Here is a 24,256-nt window from a genome sequence, read left to right on the forward strand (position 1 = left end):
AATTTGAGGGTATGCAACAAAAATCTCCTTCTTACTGGCCTGAAATTCCATTGTGAAAATGATTTCTTTGGTTATTTGTTTGGGAAGAGGTAATAAAGGGAAGTACTTAAAGGGCTCTTGGCTTCTGCGTATAGTACAAACATATACACTTAAGGGATGGCAAAGGCCACCGTCTCCAAACTACCTATTTTAGTCCAGGTATTATTCAGTTGCTTTGTACATATTGTCTAGCCTCCTACATACTCAATAACTAAAACTGCCTTTCTCGAAAGGATCATGAGGTGAGTGTTGGAAGTTGGAGAGGAGAAGAGTCTGGGAAGAGGGGGATGGAGACAATACAAATTCTTGGACATGAGTAGTATAGTCAGTAAGTCTAGCTTTAATTAGCTTTAATTACACACCTGCCCCAGCTCTCCCTGGCTGTCCCCTGCTTGTCCTGAGGTCTGTAAGCCTCTAGCTCTTGGTGCTATATCGAAGCACCCATTTTGTCAAACCTCTTTTCACAGTTATAAATAAGAAAGAACTCTCTCCTTCATGTGGGAATCACTAATCTACCTGAAAGATAACAAACTTTCCAAAGGCAATTGTATTTTAAAAGAGAAACTTGTTGATCCATGTTTATAAAATAATGTGGATAGTGTAGCCCCTGGAGGTCACATTACCTCTAGCCGCCCCAGCTCTCCCTGGCTGTCCCCTACTTGTCCTGAGGTCTGTAAGCCTCTAGCTCTTGGTGCTATATCGAAGCACCCATTTTGTCAAACCTCTTTTCACAGTTATAAATAAGAAAGAACTCTCTCCTTCATGTGGGAATCACTAATCTACCTGAATGATAACAAACTTTCCAAAGGCAATTGTATTTTAAAAGAGAAACGTGTTGACCCATATTTATAAAATAATGTGGATAGTGTAGCCCCTGGAGGTCACATTACCTCTAGCAGAAGGAAAAACAGTAGGGAGATTTTGTCCATATGTTTGCCTTGAGTACATACAACATAAATACACAACTTAATCCCAAGGATCCATTCACATGATATTTAATGATAAAAACTACTTACATATTGGTCTGATACTCTTAGTCTCTTTTATTCAGTGGATTTGCTTTTGACTACAGCATAAATATCACAGAGCTTCAGAAAAAATTAGGAAATGAACAGCATTGTCTAAAAAATTAGCCAGTATTTAATTTTCCTCCATAATTGGAGGAAATGATTTCAGAGGCAGAGGATCTGGGTTGAGTGGAAACATAGAAGGGTGTTCCCTATGGAGACACCAAAAGAGATTTGGTTGGAGACCCTCAAATTAACCAGTTAGGTAAGATGTTCTATACAAGAGTTCTATGCACAAAGCATTTGGGAAACACAGCATGAGCTCATCAGGGTTGGAGAACTCACATTGCACATCTGTGTCCATTTGGAAAAGTCATTGACTCCAAGACATTAATGCTACTACTATTCATAGAACTGGGAAACTGAGTGGGAAATGACATCCAAAGAGACCTATACCAGACTCAGATAGCATCTAGTCAGAATCAAAAATTAAGGTGCCTACACTGGGGCTAGAGAGATGGCTCAGAAGAGTGGTTGCATCTCTTGTAGAGGACCTGGTTTTGGTTCCCAGCACCCACATGAGCTATCTCACAGTTGCTTATAACTCCAGGTTCTAGGGATCCAAAACCCTCTTCTGTCCTCCAAAGATGTCTGCACGTATGTGATGCATATACATATATTCAGGCACACACACAGACACATAAAATAAAAACAACTCCATAGTACGTTCCAGGCCAGTTGTGGCTACAGGGAGACCCTGTCTCAAAAAAACCCAAATAATTTAATAATAATAATAATAATAATAAATCTTTAAAGTGCATACACAGACATGAAGATATACCATTTAAAATATAAAAGTTCAAAAAGAATTTGAAAAAACTCCAAAATTTTATTCTTGACTTTATTTTAGAACAATAAAACCAAACATCCATCAGTGCTTTCCAATCTACAAAGCAAAGCTTTCATAGGACAAAGGGCAACCTCGTCTCATAGCACGGATAGGACACCAACTCTCTGGGGCTGGTATCCTGGGCCAAACAAGAACTGGCATGACTTTAGAAGGGAATCTACAACCAGAAAATTCAACCATGACTGGGAGGATTTTGCTTCATACCTTTAACATCCAGGTATGTCCTGGTTCCTGATCTATGATGCCCCAAAGAAGAGAACTTCTTACTACTATGCCGAGCCAGCCCTCGCTCTACACACACATTGCTCAAGGAATGAGCATCCAGAAGTTTGTCATAAAGGGTATGGCCATAGGCCATATCTTGGAGCCACTTTATGATAACCACCAAATAAACCTCTGCTCATCATTAAAATAAGACAAATCTGGCTATAGAATTTAGTGATAGGGAGTTCATTCTAGGAGTCTGTGGGGCCACAAAATCACATAATAGACCTGCTGAGTCATTTCCTTTGCCTCCCGTGTATAAATGTGCTCTAACAGAAAACGCCTTGGTCAGCCTTTCTCCCAAAACGTCCAATCATCCACTTTTAAGCAATGAATGTCTCACCCACCTGTTGTCACTGCTATGCTCAAAATGTCAGTGGCTGGGTCAGTGCTGTTTCCTTGAATTGGAAAACTGAGGCTGTTCAAGTGAGCTCGGACAGACTCCAGAAAGGAGACATTTTCAAAACTGATCTCGATGTCCACAGTGCACTCTTCTGCCACAGGACCACTCGCCGCAACTGAAATGAAAACACATGAAGACCGTGAGTGCTTGTGGGAGGAGAAAGATCCCGGTGGTCTTTAAATTGAATGAAAGCTAGTGATACATTCATGTGGATAGTGGGCACTGCTGCTCATAGGAATTTCTAATGACCCCTTTTAGAGAAAAAGAAGAGCTTATCTGCTCCCTCCCGACTACCATCCTCGGTTTTGGCCACTCGGAAGAGCAAACTGTGATGGGGCAAGACAGGGAATAGCGTGACCTAGAAAAGATACTCTAACAACAGTTCAATGAAAGTCATGATCTTGACCCACAGGAATAAGCTTCTCTCTTTCTTACATTCTATAGTTGAGTTTCACACATTCTAAGAGCTGAACCACGCATGTGTGCTTGAAAACCTTCCAGAAAAGTCACCGGTTAGTTTCCTTTGTTCTTAAGTTGTTGTTGCTACGTATCTCCAGGACATGAATGGTGGCCAGTAAAAGTTTAGCAACTTGGAGACTGAAATAAAAGGGTTCCAGTTCTTCACTGGTTTTCCAAATTGTCTCTAGACATTTGAATGCTGATGCTCGAAATGGATCTGCTCCCTAACACAAACCCACTCTAAGCAAACCAGACTGTGGATATTATATCTAACTTTAAAATGGCTGTTCACTAGTTTTCTATATTTCATCATGTGTTGGTCACCAGTTGTAAGCTCCTGGGAATAGGAACTGATTTTTTCCCTTCTGGTGAGCTAAATCACTCATCTGTCATGGAGCACTCCATGTAATGAGCCTGTGCCCAATCACATCTTATTAAACCCACCCCCCAGAGCCAAGCCATAAATTCACATCTCTGCCACTTTAATCCAGTCCTGGATGGAAAACACACTTGGAATATACAATTGGAGTTGGAACTGTGGGCTCAGGTAAAAGCTCATGAAGAAAGTACAAAGGAGAAGAGGCTTTGTTTTTGTTTTATTTTTCCCACACAGACACATTGAGAATACCTTTAAATAGGGAAAAGAATAATGAATACTTTCAAACTCATTCCTTTAAGATGTAAGAAAAATCTAAAGCATGATATATATTTCAATGTCTAATTAGAATTCTATGTCTTCTTTCTTCATTTATCTTTCTTTTATGCGTGCTTTGCCTGTGGATATGTAAGTGTACCGATGTCATGCAATGCCTGTGGAAGCCAGAAGAGGGCAGAAGATCCCCTGTAACTAGAGTTACAGATCATTCTTAGCCACTATGTGGGTACTGGGAACTGAACCCAGGTCCTCTGCGAGAGCAGCCGGTGCTCTTAACCACTGAGCCACCTCTCCAGCCCTCTATGTCTTCTTTCTAAAAGGAAATGTTCCTATAACATTGTAAGATTTTTAAAAAAACATTCCAAAGACTCATGATGTGAAACACTGTAAGAATGTTCAAAGCTGAAAACTCCAATGCTTAAATATCTATTGCAGAGAGATAGATATATGTTTGTTTGGAGGTATAAACTACAATAGTTTTAGAATTTGAACTTGTTGGGAGCTATTTCCTTTCAGTATCATTCCACTCACTGTAATGAACACTATTTTCAAAAATGTCTGTGCAGATATTTTATATATGATGGTATATTTCTCTCTTATAGAATACCCTCTAGGATGAGTGTGATGACACACTTATCATCCCAGACCTGGGAGGTAAAGACAAGAGGATCGTGAGTTCAAGGCCAGCTTCAACTACATAGTGAGTCTGAGGCCAGTCTCAGATATATGAGACCTTGTGTAAAATAAAATAATAAAAACAATTAAAGTCACTTGTAAAACCTCATATGGAGTCTCAGTCTGTCATAAGACAGACTATAAAATCGCTTCAAGTTTCCTGTTTTCATCTTGATTCCTAAATGTTCTGTGATGAGCACAAGTTTCCCAGAAGAACTGCTAATCTTAATTTGTGTGATTCTAACTCCAGACACATGATGTTACCCACTGGGAACATTTTCAAGGAGGGCAGCTACACAGTATTTACATTGTCTGCCTTCTAGAACATTCGTCTTCCTGAAAAGTAATGTGACAATGTTTATTCCCTCTGGTGAATTCACTATTTCCAGGATCCTCCCATGAATGTAAACAGGATTTCCTGGACAGTGGCTGCTTTCGAGATGGGTGAGGTCAATAACAACCACATATCACCCACCTCATTATTTTTGTGGCTGCATCCCAGGGCCTAACCTCAGCACACCATTGACATCTGCCTGAGCGTCTTCCCTGGTACTGAGCTTACCTCCCTGCACTCTTTGAAGCTATAACAGCAGAACAAGTATATGCCTGCGAAGCACACAGTGATCCACGGAGGCCATCATTCCTCATTAAATCTAAGACAACTGTCTGCTCAGATTTTCACAAAGCTGAGTCCAAAGCAAAAAGCCCCAGGAGAAAAGGAGTCTGTGACCTGGCAAGGTTCATCCTATGGGGCTCACACAACTGTTAACTTAGCACTAGCCTCTAAGGTTCTCTTTCCCTCATTCATCTATTCTGTTCTCCAACACCTAAGAGAGCTTTAGAGTCAGCCTCTGGATATACAGCACCCTTCCCTAGAGACTGGTGAGGATGAACCTGTAATATTTAAAGGCATGCCATAACCACCTTCTTTTTCTTCCTCCCCGCCCCTCCTCCTCTCCTTCTTTTTCCCATTACCCTAAAGCCCTCTCTTCCTCCTCCTCTTCTTGGTCTTACTATGTAGCCCAAGCTGTGTGTCTATATGCTATATTTGTGCAGGTATCAGTGGAAACCAGAAGAGGGCGTTGGATCCCCTGGAACTGTAGCTACATGCCATTGTGAGCTGCCTGATGCGGGTGCTGGGAATTGAACTTGTGTCTAGAAGAGTAGCAAGTGCTCTTAACTTCTGAGTCACCTCTCCACAGTCCCCTGCTGACCTTCTTTTTGCCTTAAGGGAGCTGACACTAGGCTTATCTCCTGTCAGTGATACTAGATAAATTGAGGAGATGAAATATTAACAGTAACAACAGCAGTTGCTATTTGGGGGTGCCTAGTAAGTTTCAGGGTCATGAGAACAGTTTGCTTATTTCCACTTCACAGGTGGCCAAAACTGAGATTCAGAGATTTGAAATATGTGATAGCAAGTATCATAGTTAAGATTCCAAAATGACCTTTTTCTGACTTCAAAGTTGTTTTTCTTTAAATAATACCCAGCCACGACTGAAATGGAAGAAAACAACAAAAGTTAATTAAAGTACCATCAACATGTAAGATGTATCTTTTAAAATATATCTTGTAAGAAAAGTTTAAATTTTAAAGTCAGGTTCAAAATCAAAATTATCAATTATGACTGTGATTATCTTGAAAAACTTTGTTCAAGTTAAGAATCATAAATGTCTTAGAAATTCAAACTCAGGACAAAGGCATTGAGATCAGTCATCAACACATGGCTGCTGATGGTCAGCCTTGCTCACATTACACTTGTTTGTTGTCTGTTCCTTTATTTACTGACTTTCCTATGGTTTTCCCATGTATTGGGTGCCTGTTTCCCTGTGTTGTGGTAGATGCCCCAGCATCAGTTTAATAAAAGCCAAGTCCTGTCTCCATGTTCTTTCCCTCTTATGCTGGACACTCAGCATCTTAACGTCAGGCAGCTCTATAGGAGAAATGTGAGGGAAAGTTAGGAAACAGGGATGGGGAGATGGGAGTGGAGCGCTGCTGGTGGTGGTATTGTTATAGAATGGCCAGAAACAACTTTCCAAAGATGTGGATTTTGAGCAGAGACTGGACAGAAGTGAAAGGTGAACCAAGATGCCACTGGAAGGAAGAACATCACTCCAGGAAAAACAAACGAACAGGAAGGCCCTGAGTGACTCACGGCCCTCTTGGCCCACCAGAGGAACACAAGATGCCAACTGCTTCTTTGAGCCATTCGTTTTCTCCCTGGATCTTAGAACAGTGTCAGGGCCCCGAGGGAATCTGACTGTATGGGAACTCGCCAGCTGCTCAGGAATCAACATGGTGCCATCCTGTGAATGTAGACACACACCCTCTTAGTCCCCTCAGGTAGACTGGGAGCCTGGAGTTAGAAAAGCCAAACTCTGCCTTTCTAGATCCTCTTGAACCTGAACCTTGGAGCCTGGGAAAATGATGCTCCTTGAACTGCCCTTGGCTACAGAGACTCAGGCGGGTCAGTCCACAGCTTCCCTGCTTCCTGAGTGTATCTTAGATGGCCTACACCCTCCTCTGCCACCCCTGAGCCACTTGGCTCCTGACAGCTCACTGTGTTTTCTTTGTCTCCATCTCCCTCACCCCTTGTGTGGTTTGTTTGGGTTTTTCTGCCCTGAGTGGGAGGTAGTCCATTCCAGGTGTCATTAGTGTCCATGTCTGTCTGCCAGCCCAGGAGATACTCACCAACCAGGATTTCCCCTCTTTATTCCCACAAGTCACTGCCAGGCTCGAAGCACTTATCTGAAAGAGACCTTTCTGGAAAGTTGGCCACAAACTCCCACAAGCAGTCCTGGGTCTTAATCTCAGCTGTTTAAGTAAACAATACTATTTTTGCCTAGCAACACTGATGGGAGCTAAGGCTTCTCAGAAGCAGAGCTTAAGTAGATGCATGAATGAATCTCCCACTTGTAAAAGAAGGAAGCCTGGGATTTCCTCCAGGAGAAAGGAGCTCGCTGTGGTTCTCTATGGAAGGGGACAGGAGCCCGCTGCGGCCTCTTCATTTCTAACGATTTCACTCTCTTTTATCTCCCCCTTGGCCTCAAAGCAATAAACATCAAAACACACTTACCATAAGGCTTCAGACTGCTTACCCCTGACTAGGACACCTATATCAAACTCCCAAGGCTCAAGAATCAATGTGGAAGAGGGGGCAGACAGACTGTAAGAGCCAGAGGTGGTAGATGACCACAAGGAAAGAGTATTTCAGTTCAGACAGCTGGTCAGTTATTCATATGAATTCATAGCAATGGTAACAGCAATACACAAGTCTGGTGTAAGCTCAAGTCAGACAAAATCCCAGCATAGATGTGGGGAAGTGGATAAGAAACCCCAACCTTACCTGAGGAAATACTGGCAACTGATGGCTGCTGGGAAAAGAGGACTCAGTCTTACTTAAGGGCAAGACTCTTGGTAGGTTGACCAGGCTCCAGTGGATAGACCCACATGAAGGGCATTGGTTGGGGGACACCAATTTGATTTGTAGGTCTTAATACACACACACACACATGCACGCACACACACATTTGAGTACATGAAATTTTCATGGTAAGGGGAGGTGCAGATAGGGGAGGGGATTTAAATATGATCAAAACATATTGTATGAAATTCACATAAATTCAATAAAAATCAGAAAAATAGAAATAGAATGTAATTTTCTTAACCTAATTTTTTTTTTAAAGACACATTCTTTTGCTTGTTTCTTGACAATTTCTAGAAGGACGATCAGGTGGCATTGTCTCTCACTTTGTGTGTCCTCGCTCCACAGATGACGTCCAAGGACCCTCTTCTCCCACTCAGTTTAAGAGGTTTGTTACACAGGGAAAGCTGACAAAACATCAGGTTTGTGGCTTACCCAGTGTGTGTGTGTGTGTGTGTGTGTGTGTGTGTGTGAAGGGGTGTCATTGAAATTCTGGAAGCCACACTTTGTCCATCTATAAAGTGGGCATAATATTTTCTCTACAAGACTTTTGTGGAGGTATTTGGATCCACTGTGAAAATACCTAGTGAAGTGTCAGGCATGCCATAGTCAGTAATAATGCTAATGATGAGGAACTGCTGATCTTCCTGAAACAAGGGACTCTAGATAGGCTGACTAGTGTCATTGAAATTCTGGAAGCCACACTTTGTCCATCCATAAAGTGGGCATAATATTTTCTCTACAAGACTTTTGTGGAGGTATTTGGATCCACTGTGAAAATCCCTAGTGAAGTGTCAGGCATGCCATAGTCAGTAATAATGCTAATGATGAGGAACTGCTGATCTTCCTGAAACAAGGGACTCTAGATAGGCTGACTAGACTTAGTGGATGGACTTACACTGGGGAATGGCTGGAGACACTAACAACCTAGTGGGACTTAACAGAGATGACCGAGTGTATGGGTTCCAGTGGGGGTGGTATGGGAGGGTGCCTGTGGGGAATGGGGTATAAAGATGATTAAGATTGATTGAGCTGTTCTGTATGAAATACACAAAAAAATTCAATAAAAAATGTTTGGGAAAAAAATAATGCTAATGATGTTAAAATACATACAGTGCAGGCTGGGGTGACGGCTGAGTTGGTAAATTGCTCACCTTGCAAGCATGAGGATCTGAGTTCAAACCCAGAGCCACTACAAAAGCCAGGTGAGGTGACACACACTAGTAGTTCCATTATTGGGGAGTTGGAGCCAGGTGGCTCTCTATGGCTCACTGGCCAGCCAGCCAAGCCTACTTGGTAAGTTCCAGGCCAGTGAGAGACCTCTCTCTCAAAAAAAAAAAAAATTGAACAGCACCATAGGGACAACACCCAAGGTTGTCCTCTGCTCTCCATGCACAGATGAACACACACACACACACACATACACACACACACACACATGTATACACACACAATGATGTGTACTGAAATTAATTAATACTATTCTGATCATGTCTCACCTTTGAGTGGTTAAACTCGTAAAAAGAAGACTAATCTGAATTAAAACAAAAAAGTCTTGTCATTCAATTTCAAGGCTAAAATGGAACCCCAGCTTAAATCAACTCCACAGGACAGCTGGGGAGTATCCAGCCTTTCTTCCCACTCTATCACCAAGCTACCCACTCGGACTCCACACTGCTTATTATCCTAAAAAGATCACAGCCAGTAAACTCCACACTTTGTTCCATAAACTGGGAAATGCATAGCATTTTTTGGACCCAGGTCACAAAGGCCTGGGACACCCGTCCTATCATGTCTGCAGAAAAGTCAGGATTTCCTCACAGGCAGCCAGTGACCTGATCTAGTAAGGGTTCTCATCTCATGAAAGGTGGTATGGGTGGGCTATCCCCTCAGCCCCAAGTCTTTAAAAAAATCATTATTTAATCCTCTTAAAACCTATGTAGCAGAATAATTTTGATACTTGTACAAAGTATATGATAGATATATATGATAGACATATATGACATATATGCATATATTACATGTATATTTATATATACACACATGTATCTCAGGAAGTCAGTGAGACTGTGCATCTGAATAAAGTCATTTATATAGAAGTTCATAATGTGTTGAGAATGAAAATGAATATTAATTCAACCACTAAAGAAGATTTTTCTGGGAATGAGGCACGGATATGATCAAAATGTATTATATACATGCATGAAATTCTCAAAGAGCAAAATTTTCAAACGATGATTTTTGTTTTAATCCCAAACTTTAAAGATTTGGTCCAGTGACTCAGAAGGAAATTCCTGACCTCATTTTCTCTGCTCCTGTCATCGAGGCCTCAGAATGGAGATGTATGCACATGTAACAAGTGCTATTTTGAATATCAGATTCCCGTCTTAAGATCTCACTTGAACACACAGACAGAACACAGACATCCAGTGCCTGGATGCATACACTTCTCCCGTCGCTTTCTTCCCTCACTTTACTGGAGAGCCCTGTTCTTATAGCAACTTACATCTCTGTCATCCAGGGTTCTGGCACTGGAACTTTCTATGACCATTTCTTACTCAGTGATTTGGTAAAAATACCAAGGCGAATCTGACAGCTACAGATGATGAGCCCATTCTTTAACACTTCCCCAATGACTCTAGGGGCCCAAGAGCACAGAGGGTAATAAATGGAAAACATCTTCATGGTGATTTATCATTGTCATGATTGTTTTTGGTGAAAACATGCCTGGAAAAATTTTAGAATGTCTGATCCTCAGATGTCAAGTATTTCCTTCTCAGAGTGACCCCCTACACTGCTACCATGGGTGATAAATAGCCAGGTTCAGAAAAACAGGGGGACGTGACTGTACAGCTGTAGGGACACCAATTGCTCCAAGGAAGCTGCCTGAGCCCAGGAATAACTTGGTAGAAACCTTAAGCTGGAGCTCATTCATACATAGTTTGATTTTGAATCACAATAAAAGCCTTCCACAGTACAAACTGGCACATCTCTGGCTCTGTGCCTATCACAGAGTACAGGAGAATTCATGGGGTTGTTGGAATGAGATAGGAATAAGGACACTTGTTTTCTAGTACAGCAGGCACAAAATGGCTGCAGGGAGGGAGGGAGAAGGGCCAGTGGAGTCCATCGGGACCACAAAGTGAAGGATAAACCCAAAAAGAAGAGGAAGCGAGAAGAGAAAGAAGGAAGAAAGGGAAGGAGAAACGAGGAGGGAAAAACAGGGAAGGAGGGGAGGGGAGAGAAGGGAAGGGAAGGAAGGAAGAAGAAGGAGGAGAGGGAGAGGGAGGGTAGAGAGAACTTGAAGGAGGAGAGAGGAAGGGGGAGCAGAGGAGAAGAGACAGAGAAGGGAAGGGAAGGGAAGGGAAGGGGAGGGGAGGGGAGGGGAGGGAAAGAAAACCAGTAGTACCTATCTTTCCACCAAGTTTTCCAGAACTTAATAAAATGAGGCCACATTGCCCTTTCTATCCCTGAGCAAGAACTGGGTCTGGCTCCCACTTCCGGGAGGACCCAGACAGACCCTTCTCTTCTGCCTTTGGGACAAGTCTGCTCTCTTGGGAAGTCCTGTGTCTCTTCCACCACAAGACCGAATAAACCAAGTCACAACATACTCGAAAATGATTCCACTGTAATGAGACAGGAAGTTCCATCTTCTAAGAAGTTTTACCGGAGGCCTGCAGGACCTGCCCATGGGAACTTAGGGAAGCTCTGACGCAAACAATCGGGCCCCTGGCTTGTCTGCTACAAGGAGGGAAACTAGGCGAGACACAAGTCCATAGAAAAGGAATCAAAGCACCCACCTCACGGGGAGGGCAAACAGGAAGTAAGGGCATTAGGATCATCTTCTCTGGCTTGTTCTTCACTTTGTTAGCCCGTGGACCCCACTGGCCCCTCTCCTTCCCCCTCTGCAGACTCTGCCTGCCATGCTCCAACACAAGTGTTTTCTCATCCTTCCCAAACCCCATAAACCCTCCTGTACCCCACGGCAGGCACAGAGCCAGGGGTGTGCTCATTTGTGTTATGGAAGATGATGACGACTGTTAAGAATTCAACTATTACAGTATTTATGGATCAGCTGCACGCATGTAGTTTTCCATAAAGCTGCCCACTTTTCTGAATTCTTCAGGGAAGCATAGCCTCGCCTTTTCTTCTTTACATCTTTCTGAACAATTCGTTCTCTGACACTTTGGACTGCCCCAACATTTTGTTCTTTCTTACTCTTTCTTTAAAGTCCCCCTCCCCACCTGCCAGTCTGTCACTGTCTGACCTCCATGCAGGCTCTAAATGGATGTGGAGTCATGGCTTTTTCCTTTCCCTTCCATTCTCCTCCTCAGGGCGGTTGCTAAGATTTACAGTTTGCCTGCCTGAGGGTTTTTATTTAGATTTGAATAAAATTGTCCAAAAATTTCTGTTTGAGTCCATTCTTAAATTCTTTTATGGATGAAACTAGGAGCTGTAAAAGGGGAAGCTATTTCCCCTGTGTCAATAACTTTAGTAACTATTTTTGTAAACCATGACCATGAAAAATAGATACAATTTGGGTGTCTCAGCAAGCTGTCTATGGATAGAGAGGAAAGATGCATAGCCCCACACAGCTGCAGAATCAGTTTACCCCAAGGACTTTTTTTCTTTTTAACTTTTAAATGTTTTATTTATTATTTTTATTTTATGTGTATGAGTGTATTGCCTGCATATCTATAAGTGCACCCATGTATGCCCACAGAGGTCAGAAAAGGGCATTGGATCCCCTGGAACTAGCATTACAGAGGCTTGTTAGTTGCCATGTGGGTACTGGGAAATGAACCTGGGTCTTCTGCAAGAGCAGCCAGTGCTCTTAACCACTGTGCCATCTCTCCATCCCCTGGGGACATTTTCTTGCCTCCCACTGTACCTGATATTAGCTGCTCTTTACCTCTATTTGGTGAAGCAGAGAACTTAGAATTTGAATATTTAGAGTTTCTTCTGGACTCTCAAGAAAGTCCAGCCCTTGGTATGTTTCTCCATGATTAGTGTACCCCAAGCTTTGCCTTCTTTTTAGTTTGAGGGCTAATAAAAATCATATGATGTAAATGGCACGCAGTTTTTGGGTTCTACCAAGTCCTCCTGGGACCAGGCCACCAGCTTCCTTGGGAGCAGTTGAGGACCCTACAGCTGTAAAATGGGAAGCCAGGAGAAGAAGTACATGGTCTGAGGAGTCCATGAGGGATGGCACAGTGGAGCCCAGGTGACTTGGAACTTAGGAGTCTCCCAGACAAGCAAAGGAGGATGACAGGCAGTCACCGAGGATGTGAGGATCCCAAGTACAAGGCCAACATGGGCAGCTTAGCAAGACCCTTTCTCAAAATAAATAATAAGGTAGAGGAAATAGCTCAGTTGTTAAAAGGCCCTGAGTTCAATACCAAGAACCTATATTTCAAAAGCTGGGCGTGGTGGTAGCATATACTTGAAATCCTAGTGTTGGGGAGACAAAGACAGGGATTCCTGGGGCTTGGTGGCCAGCAAGCGTAGCCTATTTGGTGAGCTCCAAGCCAATGTGAGGTTCTGTCTCAACCAACATGGTGGATGACTCCTGAGGAATAGCACCTGAGGTTGACCTCTGATCTCTATATACACGTGCACACATGTGAACACACACATACATGAACAAAATAAATAAAAGGACTAGAGATACAACTCCAGATAGAGTGCTTGCCTGGTTTACAGAAGGTCCTAGATTTAATATCTAGAGAGAGAGAGAGAGAGAGGAGAAAGTTGTTGTAGAATTATAGCATACGCCACTTGATTGGACTTTACCAAGCAAGAAGTTCACATACCAGCTCGTTTTTGCCTTGGTGGCTCTTCCCCAGCTAGTTCATGTTCATGGAGAATCTGAAAGAACATTTAGACACTTGTCAGTTGATACGAGAAAAATACTTTTTCACCCCTCTGCTTCCTGCTCACGTGCCCCTAATAGGTATGAGAGTTGATCTCGCAAATGCAGATTTAGGATCAGCGCCCATGCGCCCAGAGGATGGTGCTAGGAAATATACAGAACTGTCTCTAAGATGACCCCTCTTTTTACAAACTCGTCTCTAGACCCAGGAGTGGAAGAAAGCACTGCTTCTGAGTTTCTCCATGCCTGGACTGTGTCAAAGAAAATATTCTGTCTACTCTAAACTTGTGCTGTCCACCCTAGACTTGAACCCTGAGTCAGGCCGATGGGGCTAGATGAGTGAGTCTCCCGATCTTTTCCCAGAATTCAGCCTAGCCAGCTCCAGTGTTTAATCTGCATTCAGACTGCCTGAGCATCTCCTGCTTAGAAATGATTGTTCTCTCCTCTGGCCCTTTTCTTCTAGACCCTAGATGATTCTATTATTGGCTTCTCTGGCCAGCTCTAGATTCAGATCACTGCATGCTTACCTGTGTCTCTCATCACCCTATGGCCTTAGGGAAGTTACTGATGCTCAGTGAGCCTTCCTTTCCTTTGCTGTGAAATAGGAATAAGGATAGTGCCAACTTCACAGGATTGTCATAAGATCTAACTGAACTACAATATGGCACAGACTAAGCTCTAAATAAACTGTAGTTACTATATAGCTCAGTGGTTAAAAGCAGAGACTCAGGAAGGAGAGAGACTCAGTGGATAAGAGCCCTTGCTGTGCAAGCAAGAGGACCTCGGTTCAAATTCTCAGAACAAATGTAAAATGGCTGCACATGATTGTACACATAATGTAACTCCATCTCTGTATGAAATGGAGGCAGGAGGATCGCTGGGCCTTGCTGGCTGCCAGCCTAGCTCCAGGTTCAGTGAGAGACTCTCTCAAGGGGATAAGTCAAAGAGTGATAGAACAGAATGCCAGACATCCTCCCCTGGCTTCTACATGTGCATGATTGCATACATCTGCACACACAGGTACATGCACCATATATATATACAGAGAGAGAAGGAGAGAGAGAGAGAGAGAGAGAGCACACATATACATACACACAGAGAGAGAGACCACAAACACACACACACACACACACACACACACACACACAGAGACCATACATACACACACAGACATAGAGAGACACCAGAGAGAGAGAGAGAGAGAGAGAGAGAGAGAGACAGAGAGCGAGAGAGAGAGAGAGAGAGACCATACACTCGGGGGAGGGGGGACAAAGACTCTACTGATACTGAGTTCAGATCCTAGCTTGGCTTCTGACAAGCTACTTAATGCATCTCTGTGTCTGTCTCCTAACTAGTCACATGGAGATAAATACAACCTACTTTACAAGGCTATTGCAGATGTCAAATGCTTGACTGCTAAATATAAAGAACAGAAAAGAGCTTTGGTTGCCTCGTAGATGCTCTCAGGGACCAGATCTCACACACTGTGCTGGAAATAAGGTTCACCTCTGTCTTGCTGCCTGGTTCTCATCAAGTTCACCTCTTTACAGCATGTGTCTGTGATGAGGAGCTGACGTTGGTCAACTTTGCTGATGGAATCTGTGCCTGCTCAGTAGCCGGTAACCAAACCTCCCCTTACCTTGACCTAACCTGGACTTCCTCATGCCTTCCTGCCTACAGGAAGACTCTTCTGTGATGTCCTTCCAATCCAAACTCCCTCCAAGGCTCAGTGGACAGGCCCCAACTCTTTGAAGTCTGCCCAGATGACCCTGTGCATAGGAATGTGTCTTTTCCGATGAACTTCACACATCTCTGAACACCACCCAGCCCTGAGCTGATTCATGCCATCTGTGTTTCCTGCTGTGACTTTCTAGTTATCTCTCATAATGATAACATACACTTCCTAAGCTGTAGTATGCCTTCCGTACTCGGAGAATCAAAGGTGCTGTGACTATCCACATTTCCCTGATGAGAAACACAGGACCAGAAAGTGCCTAAGGTCATCCACTTCGTGGGAGTGAGGATTCAAAGCCTGCCCTTGCTTATGTGGGCTCTGGAGATACCTCAGAAACACATCTTGTCTCCATGAGCTTGTCTCTTCTTACCTAAACTGTCTCTCCTTGATTGACGGTCTCTTTCTCTCTCCTCCTCCCATAGCTGGTCTCCCTCCCCTTTCTAAGCTATGCTTCGGGAAATTAGAGCTGGTTTATGTGTTCCCCTCCTTGCCATCCTTAGGTGACACTGACTGAGGAGAAAATAAAATGTGCAAGAAGTGAAGATGGGGAGGGACTGTGCACCTGAGTGTTCACGAACGTTCTTGAAGAAATCCAGACATGATGGATAGTGACTGGAATTTCAAATCCCACTTGCTGCTTCCTTTCCAGTGAGGTTATTTTTGAGGAATGTGGGCATGCAGGAACTGAAGGTGTACAATGTATAGGGTGGTTCCTGTCAGCTTCCCCTGTGTCCTGCTTTGGCCCTGTGCCCAGGCAGAGGAAGGTTCTGCCCTGCAGTTCTGTTTCCATCCTCCCTGGGGCCTGGGGAGAGGCTAGCCACCCATCTAAGTCCTGATCTGTGGTTGAGGGACTCAGACAAACCAAAAGGATGCAACCTCCAGGGGTCAACCTCCAGGGCTCAGCTTTGGGTAGCTCTCCCAGGTCAATAGTTTATGTTCTCTGTTTTCCAGTGGGACTCCAAAATTGGTGCTCTCTGTGGTATATTAACATCAAGGCACACTTCAATTCTAATGCAGAATAGTATTTGTGAAAATAGTCTCTCGCCTTTCCAACCCCCAGGCTGGTTAAGCACATCTACTGATAGGGGAAGAAAACCACCTTGGTGACCAGGGCCTCTCAGGTGTGAAGCTACTTTTTAGGAATCACTGCTTCATGGAGATTGCGCTAATCTTTCTAGCAATCATCTGGAACTTTCTGGGCACATCTTTGCAAAAAGCTGCTTCCATATCCATGCCTTCTTGGCTCTTTGTGGTCTAGTGGTAAACAGAACTAGACTGCTAGGTCCTGGGACCCGGATTCAAACAGAGCTGAGCCCCAGTGCCTTCTCCTCCTTACGAGGTGGGAAAGACATCCACTCCTTCTAGACGTCTGATTCTTACGCTCTGAACAGTCTGTGTGCAAAGGCATGTTAAGTGCCTGGTGTGGTCTCTGGCAGTGTTGTATGCTCATGTGCCCTGCCATCCTGGAGCTCACTGGGACCAGCCTTGCCATCTTGAGTCCTAGGGTGGCCATGGTTTGGGAAAATGTGAGACCTCAGCATTTGCCTTTGCTACTGAACCTTTCTTTCTGGATAGAATGACTCAGGAGGGAATGTGGGTTGGGCTAGCGGCTCACAAAGCTCTGCTGGGTTATTGACTTTAGATGAGAAAACAGCTCCCAGTTAGCTCTTTGTCTACAAACCCTATGCACAATTCTCCAGATGAGGATCTGAGCCACAACTCTGTCCAGAGGGGATTTCCTGATGGCAGAGATTCAGCCGGAAGAGACGAGGCCACCAATTCCAGGAAGTGCCCCACCTTTCAGATGGGATGGCTTTCCAAATAACTCCAGTAGAAGTGAGGTGACCTGGACTGGGGAGGGCACTGAGTCAGGAATGAGAGGTGGGGTGTGTGTGTGTGTGTGTGTGTGTGTGTGTGTGTGTGTATGTGTGTGTGCGTGTGTGTAGGATGAGTGTGCAATTGTGTATTTGTGTGCACTTGTGTACGTGTACATGTGGAGGTCACAGGTCAACTTTAGGTGTCTTCCTCAGTCACTCTCCACTTGCTTTTTGAGACAGGATCCCCTACCTTGACCTAGAGTCACCAATTTGGCCATGCTAGATGATGGTCCACTCCAGGGATCCTCCCGTCTCTGCCTGTGCCTCCCTCGCCCAACCCAGTGGGATTACAAGCATACAGCACCACACCCAACATTTTACATGGATGCTGAGGATCAAACTCAGGGCCTCATTCTAACATGGCAAATACTTTATCAACCAAGCCATCTCCCCAGCCTAAAGGGTGAAAAGAAAATCCCAAGGGAAAAGGATGGCAAAGAAAAGCCCACCAAAGTCTCCAAATGTCCCAAATATCAGTCATTCACCAGACCCCTGACATTCACTCCTTCTGTTGACCTAGAAGGCTGACTTAACCCTTTGCCTCCATGCTGGATAATTACCTTACCCAAATCCCTGTTAGCACATCTCCTCAGAGGCCAGCAAGGCACACTGATTTGAATATTAAAGATAATGACCATTTCAGAAGCCCTTGGCCTCTGCACTAGCAGTGATGCTAAGACATAAATGTATGGGAGTGTTTGACCTTTACATCAAGCCAAAGAAGGAGATACTATTTGCTCTTATTTTATGTGGAAGATATAGATTCAGAGAGGAGAAGAAGATAATGAAAGTTCCAAAACATAGTTAAGGTCAGGGCCTCAGTGCAGGTGTGATGCCAAGGTTAGATATGTACAGTTTGTTACTGTGAGGGTGGCCACTGGAGTTGTGAGTGCTGTCCGAAAGGGATGAGGATAGGTGGGGTGCACACGTAAAGTTTGCGAAGCACTGGGGTCCATTGTCATATTTCAAAGGTTTATCTTTGTAGTTTGTACCTGGTTCACAGAAATATCATACACAATAGCCAAGAAGTGAAATCAAGTCAAGTGTCCATCAGTGGACTAACGATAAAGAAAACATGGACCAAAACAATGTAATATTATGCAGGAAGGGAATTCTGACGTAGGCTACGATGTGGATAAACCTTAAGGGCATTATGCTAAGTGACAGAAGTCAGAGACACTCACTTAATGAGTTAGAGTCATGATATTTTGTAAAGACAGAAAGTAAAATGGTGGCTGCCAGGATCTGGAGGAGGAGGACGGGGAGCATGTTGCTCAGTGGGTGGAATTTTAGCTTCGCTTTGGGAATCAGCTGCATAACAATGTGAATATCTTTAATACTCTACCGAACTATGCACTTTAAAATGGCAAATTTCTTGTTAGATGTCTTTTACTATAATTAAAAGAAAGTCTATTATGACATGCTGTTTTTAAGACAGGAAGGTCACTCAAGGACTAGGAGACAGCTGAGGACTGCCTAAGTTGATCAGGCAGACTAAAGTGCATTCTTCAATGGAGCTCCTCAGCTTTGGGTTGTAGAAACATACTATGCCTTGAAAGGCAGGTATAAACAGGAAAAGTAAGGTCTTTGGGGCTGGTGGCAAGAGGTTCCATGGAGATGAACTTCAAGTTCTAATAACAAGCCACAAGGTCACTGGTTTATCCCATGAATAGCCTGTGGCACCAGGCAGTAGAGAAGGCTTACCACCTAGCACGAAGGGAGGACATGGGCATGGCTATAGCCAGGAACACTTCTGAAACAGAGGCTAAGCTAACTCCAGTGTGGAGCTCACCTCAAGCTCTTGTTTGAAACCCCACCTGCTCTGAATAAGTATCGCTAGACAAGTAAAAACGTCCCCCCAGTCTATATGAGCAGACTTTTACTCTGTTGTACCCCACATACCAGAGTTTTCAAGAAGAGACATACTATGTATATCCCTCAAGTCATAAGAGGGGAAAAAAGAAAAAGACAAATAAAACACAGCTCAAACAACAATAGCATACCAGAAACAGATAAACGAAGAAAGTATATAAAGTCATTGTGATGCCGAAACCTCATCATCAACTTGGCAGGATTAAGAATCACCTGGGATATTGAAGTACATCTCTTGGCTTTTGTGTAAAGACATTTCTAGAGAGGGTTAACTTAAAGGGGAGGACCCACCCTGGGTGACAGGTGGGGGCCCCAGAAGGAACAAAAACAGATACAGAAGAAAGACAGCCAGACACCCACATTCCCATTTCTCTGTCTCACAACTACTGCGGTTTGACCTTCCCTGCTTGGCCATGCTGCCCCCTGATGGACCGAGATGCCTGGAACCATGAGGAAAATAAATTCTTCATCCCTTAAATTGTTTAAGTCCAATATCTGTTCCGACACAGGAAGCTAAATAACGTAGCCATGAAACAAAATGCTGAAGGCAAGATCAAACTCTTCAAACATACCAAATGCAAATAAGTTGTACTGCCTGAATCAGAGCTAAATTCCCTCAGTTTAGCTTCAATAGAAGAAAAACAAAAGTCTCAAACACTTATTTACCTGGAAGTTACTAAAACTCTAACCATAGTGATAACAGAGTAAACAGACCTACAATAGCTAAAACAAGAAGAACGAGCAGTGGGGCTGGAGAGATGGCTCAGCTGTTAAGAGCACTGGCTGCTCTTGCAGAGGACCCGGGTTCAATCCCCAGCACCCACATGGTGGTTGACAACCATTCGTAACTCCAGTTCCAGGGGATCTGACTCTCTCTTCTGGCCTCCACAGGCATTACATGACATGAGTGCACTTAGCACATGCAGGTAAAACATACACATAAAATAAAAATAAATAAATGAAAAAGGAGAATGAGCAGAGGAAAATAAGATTATAGTGGGACAAACAAGAACAGCTCGTGTAGTATTCACTGTGTGCCAGGCACATTCTAAGGCCCGTTATAAACAGAAACTAATATCATTTTCACAGCAATCACAGGAAAATAGTATTACTATTAACATGACTTTAAAGTTGAAGAAACTGAGAAACAGAATTACATCTATCAAGATTAACCAGTCATGTCCAGGTCATGTCTCTGGAGAAAACATGTAAATAATCATCCATGAATTCCCACAAGGAGCAAATATTCTTATCATCCCCTTTAGTTAATTTTAATTAAGCTAAATGTCCACTGACTTCCCATAGACAAAAGAACCTGGTTTATTTCTGAGCACAGGCCTTAGCTATTACCCATGATCTTTTGAGCCCCATTAACCTGTGATTGTGATAACCACAGAGAGATTAATGTCTCTTGAACTGTCTTGTAGGCTGATGCTCAAGGAAAGTCCTTTGAGAACACATGTTCTGCTCAGCCCTCTGAATCTGCTTTATCAGTCAGCTTTAGTGCAAAGCCCCAGACTAGCAGGTGCATACAGCCTTTTGATACTGTAACAAGATACAGTCATCCACAAGGCACAAGGTCAAGAACCATGCAATCAGGTTATTATTTTTAATTTCATAACACTTTATGATTTCATGGACTACATTCACAGTTCCCTTTGGCTACATGTGGCCCACTGGCTAGGTTGGGCAAGCCTGGTGGAAACTTCAGTCTAGTTAGGGAGGTTGCCTGGGAGAGCTCTACTGATACATCCACAGATTTCAGACTACAGTGAGTTGCAGCTCAGTGAATACACTAATGACCATTTATGTTCATTTGCAGCATTTTCTCAAAACCCTCCCCCATAGCACTTTTTCGAAGAATGATTTTCCATTTGGGAACCTTCCCAAGAAGTCAGAGAGACTTCCCAAGAGAACTACAACAGGGAAATGCTAGTACACATTGCTTTACTCACCAAAGAATGGGCAGTAGGCTCTGAGTTCAAGTTCAGTGTAGCCTCGGAAGAACAAATCACAACCACCACGAAGCAGAATGTGATTTTCCTTGGGGCCTTCATTTCTTCTGGTTTGAGTTGTTTTGCCTAAAATGGAAATACGAGGGCTTAGAGGCAGAGCAATTTATTTATGAAACAAGAAAAGAATTACCAAGCCTTGTTAAGAAGTGACACCACACAAGGACCTTTTCAATAGAGGGAAAGGGAAGGACACAAGGGAACCAATTTGAGGAAGCAATCCCTGCCCCTGAGTGACGAGACTGCGGGTCAGGTAGATGGGGGTGGGGTGAGATGGTAATGCAGGTAAGTAGAAGAAACATAGTGGGTTTGGGGGGAGCACACAGGGAGTGAGGGAGAAGGAAAGATGAGGGGAATCAGGATAGAGAAAGAAAGCAAGAAAAAAGAATGAACTATTTAGTAAGGAATACTTTTAGGCCTTGGTGATGGATGATTCAGTGGGTAAAATGTTTGCCCCTCTAGCATGAGGGCTGAATTTTGGATTCCCAGAACCCACTTGCAGCTGGATGCTACAGTGCACTTCTGTAATCCAAGTGCTCCTATCACCACAGGATCCCTGAAAGCTCATAGCCAGTTTGCCTGGTATACACAGGAGCCAACAAGAGATGCTGTTTCAAATAGAGTGGAAGGTAAGGACTGGCCCCCAGATTATCCTCTGACCTCGCACGCACCATGATGTGCACGTTCTCCCCCCAACACACACGCATCATGTTTCCACACACCATACACTCGCATAAATGAACACATACACACAAAGATTTTTTAAAGGCTTTTAATATTGTGATCCAATTAACAAATTACATGACAAAAGCATTTGAGAACTTAGCACTTTCGTTACAAGAAATGCCTTTTAATATTTTCAAGTCTATCCTAACTTATCTTTATTTTATTTTAGTTTTTTAGTTCTGGAAGCAACCCATTCAATTGACCCCATGACTCATATGAAGGCTTATGACTCATTAATATGAAAACTCCCATACTTAGTTATAAAATTCCGATTTTATTTCATGACATGATTTTATCTAATAGTATATAACGTGTAATATTAACATCATAAAGTATCTCATCAGATGCATTAACTTTTCAAACCATCTCTTTATAATGCTGGTGGTTGAAAAGTGGAACCTTTTGATAACCAGATTAAATCACCACTACATTTGCAAAGCAGAGCATTGCACAGCGTAATCTCAGCCCAAGTACATACAGAAGCAAGAATAATGGCACTGCAGAATCCTTTTCTTGCTGGCTTGAGTGTGTATGTATGTGTGTGTGTGTGCATTATGCCCATGTGTGCAAATGTGTGCACATGTGTGCTCACCTGTTTGTGCAAGTATGGAGGCCAGAAGTCAATTTCCACTATTTCCATCTATCACTCTCCTCACTTTTTTGAGGCAAAGTCTCTTGTGAAATCTGGAGGTCACTGATTGGTTGAGCTGAATAGCCAGTAGGCCCCCAGGATCTGCCAGTCTTTACCTCCCCAGGGCTGGGATTACAGGCACTTGCCACTATGCCAGGCTTTTTCATGGGTGCTGGGGAATCCTCCTGTTCACATATCAAGCTCTTTACCCACTGAGCAATCTTCCCAAACCCCTTTCTGGCTTTCCTATTCTCACGTATGCCCATGAAAAAAAACAGACTGAGATAGATTTAGGTCCAGGATCACTATAAGGACCCATGTCCTTGCATAAGTCACTTATCTTCCTTGAGCCTAAGTAAATTTTTCCACCTGTAAAATGGGAACAACTATACCTTCCTTAATTCTTTCAGAGCTTTCTGACATTCAAATGCCAGGAAGAGCTCTAGAGATACAGACACTGAAAAAATAGGGTGAAATAGGATAGAATAAATCAAAAGCAACGAATCACAGTGCATGTAACTCCCCAATGGGCAGTAGGGGCAGAGGGCAGCCAGGAGGAAGTTACAGGGAACACCAGGGAATTGAGATCAGGATACTACACTAACAGGCCCAGAGGCACATGCCAGGGAGAACTATATTTCAATCACCAATAGCTGACTGCATTTTCCTCTTCCCTAGTTAGAAAGAGGGGAACGAAAGACCTTGGAAAATGATACAGCTCGAAAATCTGGCAATCAAATACATTTTTTAAATTCTTCAGCTCAGTGGTTTTAGGAGAATACTTTGCAATTTTGGTGATGGAAACAGATGTTGAAGGCCAGCTCCATCTGCTGGAGGGAAACCATAGGGACACGTAACTTAGTCCTCTAGCTGGAAGTTCCCCTCCCTGATTGAAGGATGTATATTTTTTATGTGGGACAAGCTGAGGTAACCTGCTGATAGCAATTGTCCCTAGGATGGATCAACCCATCATATATCCAGAAAAGATACTCCCTTCAAGAGGCAACTTAAACTTTTTAGGCCCCAAGGTAGTGGTGCACTATATACTAGTTGGCATCACACTGAGGACGTCATCAAGAGTGTGAGATTTAGTAGCTGGAGAAATGGTTCAGCAGTTAAGAGTGCTTGTTGCTCTTCCAGAGGGGATGAGAATTTGTATCCCAGCACCCACATCAGGCAGCTCACAACTTCCTGTAACTCTAGCTACAGGGGATCTGACAACCTCTTCTGGCCTCTGTGGGCACCCACACACACACATGAAACAAATACACAGACACATAAACAATTTAAAAAGTAAGAACTGAAGAGATGGCTCAGCAGTTAAGAGCACTTGCTGCTCTTGCAGAGGACCCAGGTTCAGTTCCCAGCACCCACATGGTGGCTAACAACAGTCTGTAACTCCAGTTCCACAGGATCCAATACCCTCTTCTGACCTCTGAGAGCACTGCAATAACATGGGTGCAACTACATGCATGGAAGGAATACACAAATACCCATAAAATAAAAATAATAAATAAATAAAAATGAACTTACAAAGAGAAAATAGGATGCAGCCGCAATGATTTCAGCATTTTTATGTCTCTTTGTATTTACTTTTAGTGATTATCTAATGTAAACTTCATTTTTATCTTTTTTGCCTTGAGATGAACATAGAGAAGGAAATGTCTAGAAGACATGTCTGCATCCAAGTCTTCG

The 24,256-nt window shown here is 43.4% G+C and overlaps 1 protein-coding gene across 4 annotated transcripts in view; it reads right to left on the bottom strand.

The window, feature by feature from the left end:
* Adgrf5 (adhesion G protein-coupled receptor F5) overlaps positions 1-24,256 on the bottom strand; it is a 103,017-nt gene that overhangs the window by 32,583 nt on the left and 46,178 nt on the right. For all 4 annotated transcript variants that reach the window (XM_029570219.1, XM_008846728.3, XM_029570218.1 and 1 more), the window contains exons 2-4: positions 21,148-21,273; positions 13,650-13,704; positions 2,568-2,738 (exon numbers count right to left, since the gene is read on the bottom strand). In XM_029570219.1, coding sequence (XP_029426079.1) covers positions 2,568-2,738; positions 13,650-13,704; positions 21,148-21,249 — 328 coding nt within the window. In that variant the 5' untranslated portion in view covers positions 21,250-21,273. The remainder of the gene's footprint in view (positions 1-2,567; positions 2,739-13,649; positions 13,705-21,147; positions 21,274-24,256) is intronic.

Source organism: Nannospalax galili, unplaced genomic scaffold (assembly GCF_000622305.1).
Source record: "Nannospalax galili isolate Female #2095 unplaced genomic scaffold, S.galili_v1.0 scaffold803, whole genome shotgun sequence".
Lineage (NCBI taxonomy): Eukaryota > Metazoa > Chordata > Mammalia > Rodentia > Spalacidae > Nannospalax > Nannospalax galili.